Source organism: Dendropsophus ebraccatus, chromosome 1 (assembly GCF_027789765.1).
Source record: "Dendropsophus ebraccatus isolate aDenEbr1 chromosome 1, aDenEbr1.pat, whole genome shotgun sequence".
Classification (NCBI taxonomy): domain Eukaryota; kingdom Metazoa; phylum Chordata; class Amphibia; order Anura; family Hylidae; genus Dendropsophus; species Dendropsophus ebraccatus.
The window spans coordinates 74,763,170-74,783,125 of record NC_091454.1 but is presented as its reverse complement, the minus strand read 5'-3'; the positions used below and the strand labels follow the sequence as shown (position 1 = coordinate 74,783,125).

Genomic DNA, 19,956 nt, shown 5'->3' with positions numbered 1-19,956 from the left:
TCAGGCATAAAATACAGAACCAGAAAAATATCTACATCAAAAAAGGAATTTACCACTTACAGAATAAACATTTATGTGCCATAGCATGGTACTGCATTTGACAATATAAGCTGGGCATTATGGAACAGTAAATGGTGCAGCAATGGGTGCACTGTCCAAGGCAGTGGAATCCAAGATAAAAAATAAAAAAAAAAACTAACAGCTTAAAGGGGTATTCCACTCAAACATAACTTTTCATATGTTTCTGCCCATGGTGAGACAAAATTCCTTCCATACTTACTATCTATTCAGTCTCCTCACAGTTCTGAGCTGCTGCTTTCTGCTGAAGACACAAATGTGTGAGCTTTTCTCTCCGACTCCCCCTGCTCACAGACAGATTTATGTGTCTTCAGCATGAAGCTGCAGCACAGGACTGGGAGATGGAGACTGAATAGATAATAAGTATGGAAGGAATTATTATTTTCACCATGGGCAGCAACATATTAGAAGTTATGTTTCAGTGTATTACCCCTTTAAAGGTTGTGAACTCATGACAAAGTAGCGGCTGATAACACTGACAAATAGTTACAAATACTGTAATTAATGTATAATTATGACAGTTTCAATTAAAATGAGTTTTTAATTAGAAAACTTAAGTGTACATTAAACTGTACTTCACATCTATCTTACATAGCAGCCTGACACACAAAGAAGTCACGCATAAAAATTAAAGGGATCGGTTTTTTTTTTCAATGGCAACAGTTTTTTGCCCCCTCCCCCCACTCGTTTTTACACATTCCACCAATAGCATAGAGCAACAAGTCAACAATGCTTCATGTATGTTTGCTATGTATTGTATCCACTCTTATTCCACCATTGCCAAGTCTTTGAGAGCGTGACTGCGTGGCTTCTTGGCTTTATATCCAGGTCGCAGAAATTCTATTTTCCTCTTCTTAGCTTCAATTTTATTCTTGTGCTTTTTTAGCTTTTTCTTTGCTGCCACTTCAGGGTTTGCTACGGCCTACAAGAGACAGAACATTTCATGTATATATGATAACACAAACACCTGTCATCTAATATAAAAATTATATATGAATAGATTTAGGTGAAAACAAAATACATTTTATCCAAGGACACGTTACCTGTAGTGCTTTCTGCTTTTTCCTCATAACCCTCTTTAGATTGGCTTGTTTCTGTACCCCAGCAAAACACAAGGAGAAAGACTCCAACCCAACCAAGCTCTTCAGAAGCTCAATGATTTCTTGAGAAAGGTTTTTCAGTGTAGGGTCTAAGAGAAAAAAATAAAGGAAAGCAAAATGTGAGAAAAGCTGTAAATGTCCAAGTTGTAATGGTTTATATTTAAAACTTCGATCCTAATGGATCACAGATCACATACAAAGCAGATTGCACAGTTGCTTTAATAAAACATGCATTTATACATTTTCTCCCATATTTACTTTTGTTCATCTTATAAACAAAAAAAGTCTTGATAAAAACTGCCCGTGTGTTAAAGTCCACAGTTAGGGTCCTATTCCATGGGCCGAGCAGGGCCTGATTAACGATGTAAACAAGCGCCGATCTGCTAGATCGGCGCTCGTATACTGGGCCTATTCCACGGCCCGACAATCGTTAGCAAGGGCTGCAAGGACGTCGGTGAAGATGTCCCTGCAGAAGCAGCATACATTACCTAGCAGGGCTTCTCCTCCGCTCAGTCTTCCTCCCCGGGTCCCGTGGTGCAGCATCAACTCCAGAGCGGCCTGACTGAGCTGTCAGACAGCTCAGCCAATCACTGGCCTCGGCGGTCCTGGCCAGTGATTGGCTGAGCAGTCTGACAGCTCAGTCAGGCCGCACCGAACCTGATGCTGCGCCGCGGGACCCGAGGAGGAAGACTGAGCGGAGGAGAAGCCCTGCTAGGTAATGTATGCTGCTTCTCAAATCATCGGTCACCCGCTGCGCACCGCTATTCCGTGAAGCGATGTGCGGTGGGTGACCGAGGATTAAACGATCAGCCGATGACACGATCATCGGCTGATCGTTTTCTCTATTCCACCGAGCGATAATCCACCGAATCGGGCCGATTAAAGCTCAGTTGAGTAGGCCCCTACGTGTGATGCGGCAATGTCAGACAACTCTGGCTGTTTTTGTACAGCTTAGCCAGATGCTAATACAGCCCTGTGCCCAATTATTGCTGAATAGTTCTCGGTTCCTGCCTGGCAATGATCTGTGTGATCGGAGCAGGAGAAGAAGTTGGATGCCATGTGTAAATAACATCCAGCTATCCCCTATAAGCAAATGAGTTAAAGGTCCTAGATATCAGCTGAACTTTTGATGTCACAAGCAATGAGATCAGTGACATGCCTGGGAGAAGTAAGGAAGAACAAGACTAAAGAATAGCTACTAAAGGAGTGCAGGGACTTTTATTAAAATCAATGTGTGTGTGTGTAGTAGAGCTTTGTATGTATGTGCAGCAAAGCTCTGTATGTAGCTGTGTTTATGTGGGACATGTAGGACAGAGGCAGAAATAGAAAGCACACATTTATCACTGCACATTTGCTTAACGTGAATGTACCATCACAGGTACCGGAAACATTTTTTTGTGAGTACCTGCTCCTCAACGGCAGGGAACCCGGTGCGTGGTCTTTTTTTTCAAAACGCTGCAGGCTGAAGTCCATGCCCCTCCACTCCATGTGCTGGGAAAAACTGGATCTAGTCCTGGAAAAATGAGAGAAGTTTTCCAGGACTGGATCCAGCTTTTGCCGACAACTGGAATAGCACAGACTTCAAAGCCAGCAGCCTGATAAGCTGCTGTTCGATCCTAATGAAGCACTTTGCTTTGTTCCTACTGTAAATTCTCTCATCACTCATAACCAGTATTCTGTCACAGACTATACAATTGGCATAAGCATTAAAAAAAAAAAAAAAAGACATTGCACTCTTAATTCTCACCTTGGTCTGCATATGTGCTGTTGAGTTCCCTGAAGAGTGGAGCAATGATAGTTGGCAGGAATGGCTTGACTTTCTCTTTTCCAAGATCTACTGCAATTGCTCCCAGGAACTTAAACACACATATTCTCTATGGCAGATACACAGATCAATACATTATTTTACAAAAATGAGTTGTTTTTTCTTCCCAAGAAGAATAAGAAAGAAGAAAAATATCCCACATAATAAAACATGCAAAGATCTACCATTTATCAAGTGGAATTAGCTAACATAATATGAAATAATTATTATATTATGAATAATATTTATATATAATACAAACATATTTTATATATGGATCCAAAACACATTTTTTTGTTATAGAGCTACAAATCTCCTATGGATATGAATAGAATTCTGGCTGCATTTTGTGTAGAATATGAACTCAATAAACCTATATGCAGTGAATGCCTAGGTTTCCTCCTAAGTAGTGGCTGTAGACGTATGCCAAAAACAGGCAGTGAGAACATAACTCCCATAGAGGTTAATGGAAGTTGCGTCAACAGCATTGTACAACAAGCTATGCTGTTTGTGTAAGTTGGAAGTTGAAAACCGCATGTGGCATTACAGTGTTTATACAACTCCCATTAATCTCAATGGAACATAAGAATTTTGCAGAAAACATTAAATTTGCACAAAATACCCTCAGGCACAAATGCCTGGGGTACACAGGCCTCTTTGACTTGTTATATCTCACCTCTTAAAATATAATTTTTATTTAGCATTATTTAAAATATAAAGCAGTATATTGATTTAAAATCTGAAAGCCTAATGTCTTCCTGAGGATGTTGTGTGTAATAACTACATATCTTTTAATAGCAATATCCTGGTGTCCTTGATACAGTAGAATACAGCAGTTTCGACTGGTGTTAATTGATCCACTTGGAGGAGGTTTTACACCTCTCAAAACTTTTGAATATCATCCAACAACCAGGAATCGGGATTTTAAAGTATACTGCTTTATATTTTAAATAACAATAAATAAAAGTTATATTTAAAGGTGTGAGGTATAGCAAGTTATAGGGGCCAGTATATCCCAGGCCTCTGTGCCTGAAGGTATTGTGTGTAAATTTAATGGAAAGTAGGTACACCTGATTCACCATTTATAGCATATATCGTGGATATCATAAAACTCCAAGATGGGGGACTGACTGATTTAAAAATTTGGACAAATGAAGACCTGACCCTGAACTTGTGCCATCACATAAAACAGATGCAGTGAAATAAACTCACTTTTAATGGATTTTTTGGAGTGTGTGCTGCTTCTTTCTTGGCCAGTATGGACAGTTTTTTCATGAGCCACATCAAGGTGGCAGTTTTCTCATCTCCTGTCTCTTTTTCGGCACTTGCCTCATCTTCAGAAGCATCTTCTTGCTCTGCCTCATTATTATTTTGCTCCTCAGTCTTGTTCTCAGTGTTCTCTACTTCAGGGTGTAGGAGATAGATCACTTTTGCCACAAATAACAAATTCTTTATTACCTTAAAAGAGAAGCATTTTTTTTTTTTTTAGATTTAGGAGTAAAAAATAGCACTTAGATTATGATACATGACCTATTATCATATGTAGTTCCTCCCCAGAATGACTACCATGGTCAATATCTGATTTTTAAACCCTAGGTATGAATAATTCATAGTTAGGGGGCATTTACACATCCACAAAATACTGTGCATGGACAGTATCCTGTTGACCGCACCTTGGAGCTACTGGAAACCACGATTCATTATGATGCTGGGAGCTTTGAAACTGCGTGGCTGTGTCAGTCTGAGGTCTTGTGTGACAACTACCTCTTTTCAGAAGTATAATGCTTAGGATCTTATCATCTGTGTTTTTATATTGTAGTAACCTACCTGTTCCCCCAGGGTCTGGTCGAGAAATTTTGACTGCAACTGATGGCAGAAGGCAAGTGCAAGATCTTTCATCTGTGAAAAGATAAATACAAAAGTGACGGTGACTTCAAAAAGGTATGTTATTTTGTAAATGTGTTCCTGCACACAAATTTATTTTTTTACCTGGTTCATGATCATTTTTCATCCTATCACTCAAGTCAATAACAACCGAGATTTTTTAAATTATGGGAATTACCATATTGGATTTAAAAAAAAAAATGTTAAGATCATATAAAAAAGGAAAAAAAGAAAAAAAAAAAAGCGCATGACTTAACAACCACAAGGCCTGGTTACCTTTTTTTCCAGCTGTTCAACCAAGAATGATTCAGGGAGTTCCATTTGGCTTTTCTTCTTTGTCTTCCTAGCTATCCATTTACTGACCAGTTCTTCTGGTTTTTGATGGGAAAACAACTGCCCAAAAATCTGGGAAGAAGTTAGCCAAACCCAACTATGGGGGTACCATAAATGTGACTGAACATGGGCTGAAAAATTTTGAAACAAAAAAATTAGACTGCATTGAACATTTAAAGATAGTCATAACTCCCTAAACAAAGTTAAGATTGCGTTGCAAAAATGTATTTTTCTGATAAATTGTGCACATCTCATTTTAGACATATTCTGTTTCATTAACTGATCACAGGATTGTGCTGTAGTAAGGAAGTGGGGGTGAAAACTGAGATTGCGCAGGTGGCTGGTTTATTAAGAAGAGTCAAAGGGTTATTCCCATATAAACATCTATGATATATCCACAGAAAATTGCAGCAGCCAGAAGTGGTTAGAAAGACAAAAACAGTCCAACACTAAGGGCCCTATTCCACCGGACGATTATCACATAATCATTAACGATAAACGATCTCAAACGACCGCTATTGCGAAAGACCTGAAAACGTTCACTCATTTCCATGGAACGATAATCGTTACTTATGATCGTAATTGCGATCGTTTTTTCTTCGCTATTTATTCGCTATTGCATTCGTATCTATTGCGAACGACGTCTTATTCAATGCGAACAATTTGCGAACGTTTCGCGAACGAGCATCTAAAAAATAGGTCCAGGTAGCGATCAACGATTTCTCGTTCGGTCGTTAATTGTTAACTGCATTTCAACCGAACGATTATCGTTTAGATTCGAACAATTTAACGATAATCTGAACGATAATCGTCCGGTGGAATAGGGCCCTAATGTTTACACAGTGTGCATAACCCTCATTGACTTACATGAGAATGGCATAAATAGGGTAACACCACAAGCTAGTTTACATAACTAGGAGGTTAGAGAAAGAACATAGCTTGTGTTGCCATGCTATTTTAATAACCCCCATCAACATCATAGGTACAGTGAGTAAAATAGCCAACTCTGAAAGCCAGTTGTAGGTGGTCGAAAGGGGCCTCAATCTCGAGACAGAGTTGCGGCTACCAGTGGTGGGATGTACATCCAGCACATTTATTACATTCATGGATATGTCATAAATGTCCCAAAAGTGAATATCCCTTTAAATGATAATTTATGTCAAGCTATTAGTGCAGACAGAGAGTAAGAAAGACAATCAGGACTTGCTGTAGTAAACACGGGAAAACATAAAAAAAACATGCAAAAACATAGTCACATACTGATTGTCAATAGGTCAACCAATATTTTTTAATGAAAGGGTCCTTTTGATTTTAAAAAGATTACAAAAGATTAAAATCTATTTTAGTAGCATTCTAGAACTGTTTTTCACATTGTGTTACACATAGTTTATTTCTTTAGTTATCATGCAGAAAAACTAAGGTGGTTATACTTTGTGTTCACCTATAAGTGAGAAGAGTAGAGAGCCCTTACCACATATTTTATCTGTGACGTCTCTGTACTTTGGTAGCTGCATAACATTGCACTCCTTGATCAGCTTAGTAACCAGCGTCAGTAAACTAAACAGCAATCTGTCCGCTGCTTTCTCTTCTGTCTCCTCCTGCAACTGCAATAAACACAGTATGTGGAATGTAATAAATTAAGTACAATTATTATTATTATATGTGGTGAGGGTATTCCCAAAATCATAATAAAGCCTCACATTACACAAATTGTAAAATAATATTCACGATAACAAATTTCACGCTATATTTTTTAAGTAATAACCACCAAAAACAACCCATGCTGTCTATTTGCTACTACTCAGTTGCTCTCCCTCTGTAGTTATATGTTCATAGCAATTAAACACTGCCACTTTATTATAGCTTTGCTGCTTCTTCTGTGCTCTATGACTGTGCATGATTGACCATTAGGGTGCATTTACATGTACAGGATCCGCAGCAGATCCACAGCAGATCTGATGGTGCAGATTGGATGCGGTGTTCAGTTATTTAGATCATATCTGCTGCAAAAAATCCGCTGCAATATGGTGTGTGTGTGTGAAGCTACCCTTACAGTGAAACTGCACATATGCAGCCACACAGACAAATACTAAGGAGGTTATGGGAATTGTAGGTTAGAACTGTTAAAATGGCAGTTGCCTTTGTTTCTCTAAAGGACCAATCAGTGTAAAAAGTGAGTCCTGAGCACAGAACAGACACAAAAAGAAAAAAAAAAAATACAAAGACGACGCAGTAAGTGCATCAGGAAGAAATGTATAATAACGTGTGTTCAGTCAGTAAAGGGGCACTGGGAGAATGTATCACCTATATTTGTTTTCACTGATTAAATAAAAAATTTGATTTAATAAAAAATAAAAAAACATTCAGTAATTGTTTCTAATCTACTTCAATTTACTGATGTAATTTTAAAATTATATTTGCAGATCCTATTCTTTGTATAAGACACGGCTGTGAGCATGCTCTGTAGGCTCATTCCATAGAAGAGGAGGGCCCAGTTGTGAGCAGCAGCTATTGTGTGGACCTCTGTTAATGTTTAATATAAAATCAGGATATAAACAATAGGCCATTTTCCGATGACTCTTTTAAATGAAAAAGTTGCTGGTATAATGCACAGTTACACAAATGCTGGACAATGCTCAAGGAGACCGCCGATATCCACTCATCTTGGCTCACACCCCTTATTTCTTACAGTATCTGAGCTACAACGACAATACAGTGCATGTGAGTGTAAGAATTGATGAATCACTCACTTTCAGTCATCTTCAGCATAGACTTTTATTTCTGGCTGTAACAAGTACTGGAGGTGGCTAGCGTTCCTTCCCCTGCCGCAACGTTTTAGGGCTCCCTTACTCAGGTGCATGAATAAGGGTGCCCTGTCTAAGACATAACAGTCTACCCTGAAGACGACTAAAAGTGAGTGATTCATCAATTCTTATACTCACATTTTTAGATGGAACCTTCTCTTTCAGTGAAAATAGGTGATTCTGTTTTAAGTTACTTACATCCTCAAAATGAACAGGGTTAATTTCACTTTCAATTTTCGAAAGGACAAATTTAAGTCTTCGCTCAAACTCTACCCCTTCAACTTCGACAAACAATCCACAGGTTAGAGCACCCAACCTCTTGTGAGAGGACTAAGGGGAAAAAGAAACATAAATATATCCTCCAAATCAATAAGACATAAAATTATAGCTTTGGTATATCACATGTAACAATGTAATGGATAAAGATTAAAAGATGTGGTTTATTTTAGGCAGAACCCCTCCCAATTGTTGAAGTTATTAGAGAGAACTTAAATCAAGGGTTATGGGGCTGACGGAAGCAGCAGAGTGTACAGCCTGTTTTTGTCAGTCTTTATAGACAATTTATGGAGGAGCAGCATGAATGGTCAATCAGAATGCAGAAGAACTCCCCAAGTTACCTTTTTATCATTTAGCCACTGTGTAACCAGTGAGAACATCAAGTCCTTTTGCTGAACATCAACTTTTCCTAGAAGGCCCTTTGCTGCCAAGGCAGCCATTTTCTTACACTTTGTCGAATCATCGTTTACCATCAGCAAAGCAACAGGCACAAATATAAGTCCACAGTATAGATTTAGTATTGCCTGATGTGGGGAAAAGAAAACACAAAAACACCCCATAAGAATGCACTTTGCCATATATGATTTATGCTCCAAAATGACACGTAATGTAATTTACTTACGTTTGGGAAAGTCTGGAACAGATATGCAATCATTTCCAAGGCTGACTCCCGCCCAGTTTCATATTCATAACTACACATAAGGACAAGAATATATTCACAAAGGAATTAAGAGTTAACTGTACATGTAAACCCAGCAATAACATATAAAAGATGGTAAAGGTAGAGCACCCTATAATACTAGTATTTATGCCATAGTAAAAGCTTTATGTGGATGTTTGTGTGTGAGTATATGGGTTACAGACAATAAATTCCATTTTAGCAGTGGTATTATCACCAGATTTATTTTCACACCTGGGTTTTATATGTTTGCAATGTCAAAGCAAACACATACTCATCACCTAGCTTCTTCTATTAACATATAGAAAAGAGATGTAGTGTACACAGATGTTATGCACATTTGTATTATATTCCATATGAAGCACCTCTCCTTGTGCCCATTAGCAGTTTCTCACTTGTATAATAAACCAGAGTAACAAGCAACACAATACACCTGAGATCACACAGCAAATGGCTGTAGCACATGAACATAGTTGGCTGTAATTCAATCACTCACATGAAAATGACGCAAAATGGTTGTGCTAGGAAGGGTTGTGCTAGGTATATGCACAACTCTATAGCCCACACATCATATCTTGTGTTGCTGCTATGAATACCAGTCACTCTGTTCATATACATAAAATGGCCAGTATTGAAAAAGACTAACAAGAACCTTATACATGCTCAAGCACTACTGCTTTAAACAATGATCCAGCACAAGTCCAGCTATTGCAAAAATCTTTTTTGGTTTCCAAATAGGTTAGATAATTCTGATAACATTATCCCTTACCACAGGATACGGCATAACCAGTCTGCTAATAAAATGGAGTGGAAGGTCACTTATGTTTGCCGCCAGACCACAAAGTATAGTGTTGTTTTTGGCAGCACCCCTAAAGAATCAATGATGCAGCGTCATGCATGCGTTATCCATCGCTCTATTTTAACAGGAGACTTGGGTCCCTATTCTCGAGTGTGCAGGGATAACTCTATCAGATGGGATTACCTCGTTAACACAATTAGACAACACAATGATTCTGCCTTGCTTAGGTCCAAAAATACTGGGCATGAAAATTCATTACACACTTATAAACAAGCTGACTATAATCTGCGCCTATTTTATGCAATGCACTTTACAGTAAAACTGCATGGCATTTATCAGCGAGATTGATGCTCTGCTAGTAGAGTCTGCCTGAGGCAGAACAAAGGTAAGCAGAAGGCCTCTGGCTGCCTTGAAAACCGATCAACACCCTCAACGTTCACATTCACTAAAGTTAAAGGGGTAGAGTTTAAAAAAAAAATGAAACTTCTGCAGAAGCATAAAGCATTACTTTCCTATCTATTCCATTTTTGAAACTACCAAAAATCCATTTGTTTTGGGGGGTTTTGTTCTGTTTTGTGTTTCTGCACTTTTTGGTTTATCAGTTATACACAGGACTACAGGTTCCAGAATGCAATGCTTTCCCTCAGCTGTTCATCACAGTCCTCCACCCTGCACATTCCCCGCCCAAATCTATTGCAGAACATCTAGGCTGTGTTCATACATTACAGTTTCAATGTGTTACTAAATTATTTGCAGTAATTTATAATTTCATTGCGGTCCCACCCACCCACACAGCACGCTGTATTCTCTACCTGTAACACCACACTGTATTATCTACCTGTAACACCACACAGCACACTGTATTATCTACCTGTAACACCACACAGTACGCTGTATTCTCTACCTGTAACACCACACAGCACGCTGTATTCTCTACCTGTAACACCACACAGGACGCTGTATTCTCTACCTGTAACACCACACAGCACTCTGTATTCTCTACCTGTAACACCACACAGCACGCTGTATTCTCTACCTGTAAAACCACACAGCACGCTGTATTCTCTACCTGTAACACCACACAGCACGCTGTATTCTCTACCTGTAACACCACACAGCACACTGTATTCTCTACCTGTAACACCACACAGCACGCTGTATTCTCTACCTGTAACACCACACAGCACGCTGTATTCTCTACCTGTAACACCACACAGCACACAGACACTACCTGTAACACCACACAGCATGCTGTATTCTCTACCTGTAACACCACACAGCACGCTGTATTCTCTACCTGTAACACCACACAGCACACTGTATTCTCTACCTGTAACACCACACAGCACGCTGTATTCTCTACCCATAACACCACACTGTATTGTCTACCTGTAACACCACACAGCACTTTGTATTTTCTACCTGTAACACCACACAGCACGCTGTATTCTCTACCTCTAACACCACAAAGCACACTGTATTCTCTACCTGTAATACCACACAGCAGGCCTCAGAAGAGAAGGAGTGTCATTCTAGTTATGGACAATCTCGGGGTGTTTACTGGCTATCTGGGGTGGCGACAGGCAATCTGGTGGTTACGAGCAGTCTGTGCCAATCTGGGGTGGTGACGGGCAATCTGGGGGTGGTGACGGGCAATCTGGGGGTGGTGACGGGCAATCTGGGGGTGGTGACGGGCAATCTGGGGGTGGTGACGGGCAATCTGGGGGTGGTGACGGGCAATCTGGGGAGGTGAAAGGCAATTTGGGGTGGTTGCGGGCAATCTGGGGAGGTGAAAGGCAATTTGGGGTGGCTATGAGCAGTCTGTGGCAATCTGGGATGGTTACAACTGTCTGGGGTCGTTACGTGCTATCTGGTTTGGTTACAGGCAATCTGGGGGGGGGGTTACGGGTAATCTGGAGAGATTACGGGTAATCTGAGGTGGTTACAGGCAATCTGGGGTGGTTACGGGCAATCTGGGATGGTTACGGGCAAACTGGGGTGGTGACAGGCAATCTGGGGTGGTTACGGGTAATCTGAGGTGGTTACGGGTAATCTGAGGTGGTTACGGGTAATCTGGGGTGGTTACAGGTAATCTGGGGTGGTTACAGGTAATCTGGGGTGGTTACGGGTAATCCGGGGCACTTGACTTTGGTGACAGGGGTAAAAAAGTGCTGGCACCATTTGGAACAAGGGATCAGCGGTATATAGTATATACCGCTGATCACTTGTACTGGGACCACACCGGGTGGTCCACGATCATTGCCCCATGCTCTCTGTCACCTCCGGTGGTGGAGAGAATCGAGCATTGATCATTTTCAGGAATCCATCACTGTGAACAGTCTGTTCACAGTGATGGCGGCGGCCATCTTTGATCAGATGGCCGCCCAGGGAGGGGAGCGTCAGTGACCAGGTCACTAGGGTTAATTCTGGGGACAGGGGGGGACATGTTCTCATCTCCTCTCACCGTGGATTCACTGTGAGAAGAGATGAAAGCGTTCAGCTGCGCTGGCAATGCCAGTTACCGGTTGCCGCCGTTATACTGTTAATAACGGTGATCGCCGGTGAGGGGACTGTACGGGACTGAGCCCACACTCTGCCCCAACCCCACAGCTACCTCTGGTAGATGAGAGGAGGGGGCTGCGGGCATTACCGGCACCGCTGCACTATTCTGCGCCATCGCCATAAAGAGCTGATGGCAGCAGATTAGAGCCCATTAGTGATTGACGTAAAAATAACATAATACATGTATTCTCTAGCGCCACTACGGTTACGGCGATACCACATTTGTGTAGGTTTTTTTTTAACTATTATCACTTTGGCGCAATAGAAACTATCTTCCTAGCAAAAACCCACAAAAACTGTCGCCACATTGCAAGATCCATAGCGTTTTTATCTTTTGCGCGACAGAGCTGGTTTTGGGCTTATTTTTTGTGGGAAGATCTGTAGTTTCTATTGATACCAAGTTTTATATGTATATGACTTTTTGATCTATTTTATTTTCTAAAGTGGATTGATAAAATACAGCTATTCTGGTAGTTTTTTTTATTTATTTTTTACAGCGTGTGTCATGCGGTATAATTATTGATATTGTTTTATAGATTGGGTCGTTACGGACGTGGCAATACCAAATATGTATAGGATTTGTGTTTTTGATCTTTTTTGTGTAACTTTTTATTGTGTATGGGGAATGTAATGCATTTTTATTATAGGGGGAGGGCTGGGGGGTATTGTGTGTGTTTGGTGCACATTTTTTTTCACTTTTACACTAGTGTACATTACTGTACACTAGTGTACTACTGATCAGTGATCATTGATCAGATACAATACACTGCATTACCAATGTAATGCAGTGTATTGTGTACACTTTCAGACAGGCATCTGCTCGGCCATACCTCTGTATGGCCGAGCAGAGGCATATCCATGGTGAGCCCGGGGGCCTTCATTAGGACCCCAGGATCACCATGGAGACCGTTGGGTGCCGGACTTTGCCGTGGGACTTCTGATCAGGTCAGTATACCCGCGGCGCCGACCGGAACCCGTTAGATGCCGCTGTCATACTTTGACAGTGGCATTTAACGGGTTAAACTGTCCGGAGCAGAGAATTCTCCGCTCCGGACAGTTACAGGGGAGGGGGGATCAGCTGTCACACTGACCGTTGAGCCCCCGCTCTGCAGCCGCCGGGCGGCAATTTATTCCGATGTGTCCGCCGTTAAAAGGCGCATGCATCGGAATAAAGCCCATTAGTGGCCGCCGTGAAAAGGCAGCATGGCGGTCACTAAGGGGTTAATGTACTTTTAATAGAAAACAAGTTTTTCTTATCCGGAGTTCCCCTTTAAAAATCCTTTTCTACCCAGCATCTGTGTAAACTAGAGATACAACTTTGTCACATTTGCACACTTTTGTACCTTTTCTATAAAAGCGGTCTTTCAGAAGGAAGTCAAAATTTTGGTAATGTACACTACTCTTTTCCCTCGCTCTTAGGCTCGTATTACACAGGCTGACAGATTTTTTTTAAATGAATATCAATCTCAAAGATCAGCACTCATTTGAACAGCTATTGCTATTAAGTAGGCAGGGCAACATGGACGATCACTGGATTGTTCATGCAGCCCTTTGCTTCCAACATTCGTTGGCTGTACTTAACCTATTACATAGGCACACGTGCGACTGACGAACAACTTTTTGAACTAATGAATGAGCTGATCTGTCTGGCCAATAACTTCCCTATGTAATAGGGCCCTTACCAACTGATCTGCATGGCACAAGTACTACTGAATTCTGGCACTCATGACTTATTTGATCTCCACTAGTGTTGAGAGGACTTGTCCAACTGTCCGGGTTCGGCAGTGTTCTCCAAACCCAATAGCTGTGCCCGCACAGCTGCAGAAGTTGGATGATGTCCTAGGGTGGCATCCACCTTCTGCAGCTACAGGGAAGCAAATGCACAGCTTTTGGGTTTAAAGAACATTGCCGAACTCAGTTTACCAGATCCGCTCAACACTAATCTTATAACAAAACAATTATGAAGGTAAAACAAATCTGATGGAAAACCAATTATGAATAAAAACAATACAGATTCCAAATCTGTCATTTGTAGCTTTCTATTCCTTTGTATTTCCCCATTGTAAGCCTACAAACTGGGCATGTTGATGCATAGAGAGGACTACTGAGCTCCAGAATATAATGGAGAGGACTACTTAGACTACTTCATTTGTGGCTTATAGCAACAGAATGCAAGAACATAGAAAGATAAAAAAGGCAGATACAGAATCAGCGTTGTTAGAGGTGACAGAGTCCCTTTGAACGTACCTTAACTGTGCAATTATAAATTCCAAGTTAAGTCGGAGCTTTTCTCCAAGTGGATAGTCTAGCAAATACTTTAGGTATATCTGGAAGAAAACGGGAGATGATTTTTATGTACAATGTCTAGCAGAGGCATCTTGTATTTAGAGTTCAATGGGCGCAGTGCTCACCTGACGACATTGGACTCTGACTGGTTCACTCTGGGCAGTGACTGCAAATTTTGCTACTTTCTGCATCACGTCATCCATCTCGGGAACAATAAGTTTTCTAGATACTATAGCCTTTAATGGACAAAAACAACAACTTTATACTATTGTGCTTGAATATCAAACTGACCCTCCAACAAACATAATGTAAATGTTCCCTTTGCTAATAGAGGCAGGAATTAGGATGGGATAACAATTTCTTATTAGTTACATATAATTACAGATAAAAAAAACGACAGACATTTATACAGTATTACAATGTAGATATATAAATGACTACATCGTTATGAGCCCTAACCAAGAGGTAATTGGAGGATGACGAAGAAAGGTTTATCATTGTCTAGGTCAGTATGTTTACACGATTCCAAATGTATATCTTAAATTTCAACTTCGTGAGCCCCCTTGATTACACATTTTAAAAAAAAAGACATATAGAACAGTTTCTTGATATAATGTTTTTATAGGAAACATTGTTATGTATGCAAACTGTTGGTAAGTTACTTACTTTTAACAATCCAAAAGCTGTGGCCTGCCGTGATGAATCATATAGGTCCTCCTCTGCATACCCAAGTAAAACCTGTAGCTGCTTCTCCGTGATTGTTCCCTTCATGTGTCGTACAAGTATGGTAACACACTGCACAGAAAACAGGACAGACCATGAGCTATGTAACTGTGGCCCGTTAATTGACATATGCACCATTCTATACACATATTCTACCATTCATAATTTAAAACTTATACTTCGATACTTGGCCATCAATAGGACCCAGGAGTGGTGCAAAGGAGGCACAAGGATTGGTGGGCTTACTTGTTTATTATTTTCTTGCACCCCCTGTTTGTCTGCTGTTTTTCTTGGCACTTGCTCTATAAATAAGTCACTGACGCTGTGTAAAACACTAAAAAAAAAAAAAATTACTTACCAGCCTTTGGTACTTCAGACATCTTCCTGCTTCAGAGACGAGTGCTCGGAGCAGGACCTGCCCTCTCAACCAATCACTGGTTGCAGAGGTGTCCCCTGGTGGTCAGTGACTGGCAGAGTAGGCAGGTATGGCACTGTTTACATATATTAGCACATCACATGTATTATATAAAAAATGGTGAATGAAGAATAACCCCCTTTGACTATTCTTTTCTGAAGCATCCTACACTTCATCACTTACCTTAAAACAGCTGACTACTAGGTGGAAATTTTGCCCTCTGCCTACTCCTGCTTTAGCATAATCTTTCAGCAAAAGGAAAAGATATTTTATCAATTCCTCTGTGTTCTTCTGGATTGATGGTAATGGAAACTTTAACATCCAGATGAGGGACTGCAAAGCACCAGTAATAACCTGCAAAAAATCATTGAACATCATTAACTTTATGTAGCAGAAAGCAAGATACAAAGCTAGATTTCTTATGGGTCCACATTTTAAGTTACACTTGTCTGAGGGCAAACCAATGTCCTGGTAACTTATGTGGGACTGAGATCTAACCAACTTGCTGGATATCACTCCCTGTATACTGGTGTATTCTCATCAGAACATTTGGAGCAGCAGAAGACCATGTCTGTATGATTGTATTAATGACTACATAGTGAAAAGAGCATTTTATTGTTAGAATAGAACAATGATGACATGTTCTAGTCACTGCTTCAGGACATCAGCACATTCCTGTAAGTCACATACTGTCTATGGCCCATAGTACCAGTAATTACACTACTTTCAGTGTGCACTCTATTTAATTACACAGTTATATTTACAGGGTTATTTGTGATTATTTGAAAAGTTACGTGTGCTTTTTCTAACCAGATAGTTTTAATTTGGGGTAGCCCATGAATATCTCATTGGTGGAGGCCCTACACCCAGTGCCCCTGCCAATTTGCTGTTTGTCAGAGATATGGCCCCAACATACACAGTGAAAGTAGCCAGAGGCAGACAGCTCCATACACTGTGTAGTGGCTGAAGGGCTAGGGCATATGTTCCAAAAATAAATGTACTTTTTCCCCTCAATTTAGACTCTTCTAAATTTTAGTCTCTTATTTTATTTCCATTTTGTTTAACATACTATACAGAAATTATGCTTTTACGTTTCAAGGAATTCCGCGGCGGAGAATGCCACCAGCCTCCCTGTCATAATGACAGTCTATGGGAGGCTCACATGCCTCCTCTCTCAGCGTCTCTCCATTTATTCTTTAGCGAGGAGAGAGGAGGCGAGCAAGCCTTCCATAGACTGTCACTATGGCAGGGAGGATGGCAGCATCCCACTGCAGAGAATTCCGCACGGATCGTAAGGGAGTAGAGCGCTTCTGAGCATTGCTGTGAATCAACGCAATAAGGACAAACAGCGGGGCACCAGAACGTTCACTCACATGGGAGCAGACACTAGAAGCTCTACTGTCTGCTCCTGTGTGAGAGGTGCAGCTGCTGTTATGGGAGCAGGGCTTACATTTGAATTTACAATTTAGGCCAAAAATCAAATCATGCGACACCAAAAGGGCAAAGTTATAAAATGATTTAAATAATCACATAGTCCTAATTGTGGCCATGCTGGTTTACTGCCGTTCAGCTCCCAATAAAGTGAATTGGATATGAGCTACAGTAACCCAGCAAAACCACAACACAATGTATGGAGCCATGTGCTACCAGTTCCATTCACTGTGTATTTGGGGGCCACATTTGCCAAAAAGCTAAATGGTGGAAGTGCAAAATGCTGGCCCAATCAAAACACCGATTGCCTGTCCTGAGTATAGGTCAACAATGAAAAAGTCCATGAAACTATTTTACAAAAGTAAAACTACTAACTTGCACATCCTTGGACTGCAGGCATCCTATCAGCATCTCAACAAAGGGATCCAGCATTTCCAACGCATTCTCTGCAGAAGAGTTCACCTTCGATTTTCTTAAGCTCATGTGCAGAAGCTGAATCATAAGAATATAAAAACAGGCTAATGTGCAAAGTGTAATTTTTTTCTTTGTTGTTACATATTTTCTAGAGTCAAATTCCTATGGAACCAATTCATATTTTGGGTCTGCACTAATAGACCACCCTCAAAATCTGGTACAGTATCAAGACAGCATGAAAGCCGTGTGTACATCTGCACGGTCAACTGCATATGTTTGTCCTGTCATAGTACCACGGATCCACTGCATGATGAACAGCAGCAGTGCCTGACCAACGGAGGGAGCACAGAAGCTTTCCTGTTTCTCATAACGCGATACGGACAAACTCACTCAATGTGAACCTTTACATTCACATAAACAGAGGTGTTGACCTATGATGCTTTAGAATACTGAGTATACAAGATTAATACCGCATTGGTATCATTATAAAGAGATGAATGTATAATATTAGTAGACTAGTGAATAAGATAATGTGACCACTGGACAAGAAAAGAGTCTGAACCCCTGGTCTTCAGAGTTATTTTGTAATATTCAATCCTAAAAAAATTCTGTAAGAAGCAGCTACATCCTCAAATTAAAGCTATAGGAGTAAACAGATCACTTACACTTGTAGCAATACCTACAGAAATATAAAATGATCAATAAGATAGTTATGAAGATTGCTCCAGCTAACCTTCAGTCCAGTGTCTACAAGAATATGCATGTTAGTCTTGGTGCTAACAGCAGCTTTCACACCACCACGTGGAGGAGGCGGCTGGATTAACAAACAGCTTTGTGGCTGAAGGCGGCGATCTGCAGGCATTTCTGCATTTTTATTCCTGAAAGTAACAAGTCAAAGTTTAGGTAAAAAAATAAACTAATGTACATTCAATATTATATAATATTCATGTTAGAGTCATTATCTGCCTTTTTCCTATGACCCATGGTCCAGGTCTGATACTCATGTCAAGTCAGGGTCAGCATGGACACTATGACAGATCTCAGGCTACGGCGCCCCAAATGCGGCAGCAATCTGACTTTTACTTGCTACCTAATATATTCAACACCTTAATGGATGCCATTGTAACAAGATACATCACTTTGTCCCATGCTGTTCTCTTCCCTTGTACAAGCCCGGCTCTATGCACTGGAGGGGGCCCACCCCCCCCCCCAGTGTAATGATATCCCCTCCCATCTGTGACGAGCCTCCATTGATTCTAAGAGGAGGGGATATAGTCACACTGAGGGGCAGTGGGCCGGTGCACGGGAGGAGAACAGCGATAAGTGCGAGAACTAGGTCGCATTTTGAAAAAAGGACCATGTCATCAGGATCCCTGCATTGGCGCCTACCAGGTAATGTTAAAAAAAAAAAAAAAAAAGATACCTAATGGTACATTTGCTTTAACCATACAGGCTTGGACATAGAACAGTCAATAAACTGTGCGGTGGCTTAATAAAAATAAGACTTACTTTTCTTTATCAGTTAGTAGAGGAAGGTTTTCACTGATGAGGCCATAACTCAGTAGGAGGATAGACTGTGCAGTCATGCCCTCATTGGCTACTAAGCCAAAAACAATTCTGCGGAAAGCTTCATGTACTTTGCGAGCCAATTTTAGACTTGTGGTTTTCTCTAACACCTATTTAAAGGATTGAGGAAAAAAGTCAGCAAAAACTCTTTATACAGAATGTCATTGGTCAGTGCACTACTATTCCCAATATGCTATTAACTAGACGTGTCTTACCTCTTTCAAGGGAAGTATCAATTTTATAACATGTTCCTTTCCAATAAACTGTGCAAGAAGTTCATATGAGTCATAGCTCTTGCTGCTTCGTGCTTCCATCACCTTAGACACTATTCCTTTCACTTCTTTTTCTTCTGCGATGTCCCCAAACAGTTCATGATTAAATATCTTTACACAACAGAAAATGCAATCAGTAAATAAGGAGCAAATTCATCTTTATTTAATCTTAAAAAGTGAATAGGCATTGTATATTGACTGTATGGGATGGCTTTCATCTGAGCAGAAGTGAATATGCCATAATGTTTTTATAGACATTTGAAAGCCATGAAAGTGCAAATTCCTTACCTGAATCAGAGAATCCATGCAACCATCCAAGTCTCCACTCTTCAGTCTGGAGGTAAGGCCTTTCAGCAGTAGATTTACTGTAAATGTCAGCACATGAACCTATATATACAAGATGGGGAGACAGCAAGTATTAAAAATTTATATATTTTTGACTATCGACTATTGATAGTGAAACTATCAACAGGAAATTGAATACCAAAACTACTGACAATACTACTCAGGTCTGAAGTGCCTTGGCCGCA

The 19,956-nt window shown here is 40.5% G+C and overlaps 1 protein-coding gene across 1 annotated transcript in view; it reads right to left on the bottom strand.

Moving 5' to 3' along the window:
* Positions 1 to 287: 287 nt before the first annotated feature.
* Positions 288 to 19,956, bottom strand: part of UTP20 (UTP20 small subunit processome component) — a 103,124-nt gene continuing 83,455 nt past the window's right edge. Inside the window, exons 44-62 of the mRNA XM_069973244.1 lie at positions 19,715 to 19,813; positions 19,370 to 19,537; positions 19,098 to 19,264; positions 18,322 to 18,466; positions 17,550 to 17,666; positions 15,927 to 16,097; positions 15,272 to 15,400; positions 14,731 to 14,841; positions 14,567 to 14,646; positions 8,902 to 8,971; positions 8,621 to 8,803; positions 8,202 to 8,333; positions 6,671 to 6,803; positions 5,143 to 5,330; positions 4,810 to 4,881; positions 4,195 to 4,440; positions 2,926 to 3,052; positions 1,122 to 1,267; positions 288 to 1,000 (exon numbers count right to left, since the gene is read on the bottom strand). Of these exons, the coding sequence (XP_069829345.1) occupies positions 845 to 1,000; positions 1,122 to 1,267; positions 2,926 to 3,052; positions 4,195 to 4,440; positions 4,810 to 4,881; positions 5,143 to 5,330; positions 6,671 to 6,803; positions 8,202 to 8,333; positions 8,621 to 8,803; positions 8,902 to 8,971; positions 14,567 to 14,646; positions 14,731 to 14,841; positions 15,272 to 15,400; positions 15,927 to 16,097; positions 17,550 to 17,666; positions 18,322 to 18,466; positions 19,098 to 19,264; positions 19,370 to 19,537; positions 19,715 to 19,813 (2,640 nt within the window). The 3' untranslated portion in view covers positions 288 to 844. The remainder of the gene's footprint in view (positions 1,001 to 1,121; positions 1,268 to 2,925; positions 3,053 to 4,194; positions 4,441 to 4,809; positions 4,882 to 5,142; positions 5,331 to 6,670; positions 6,804 to 8,201; positions 8,334 to 8,620; positions 8,804 to 8,901; positions 8,972 to 14,566; positions 14,647 to 14,730; positions 14,842 to 15,271; positions 15,401 to 15,926; positions 16,098 to 17,549; positions 17,667 to 18,321; positions 18,467 to 19,097; positions 19,265 to 19,369; positions 19,538 to 19,714; positions 19,814 to 19,956) is intronic.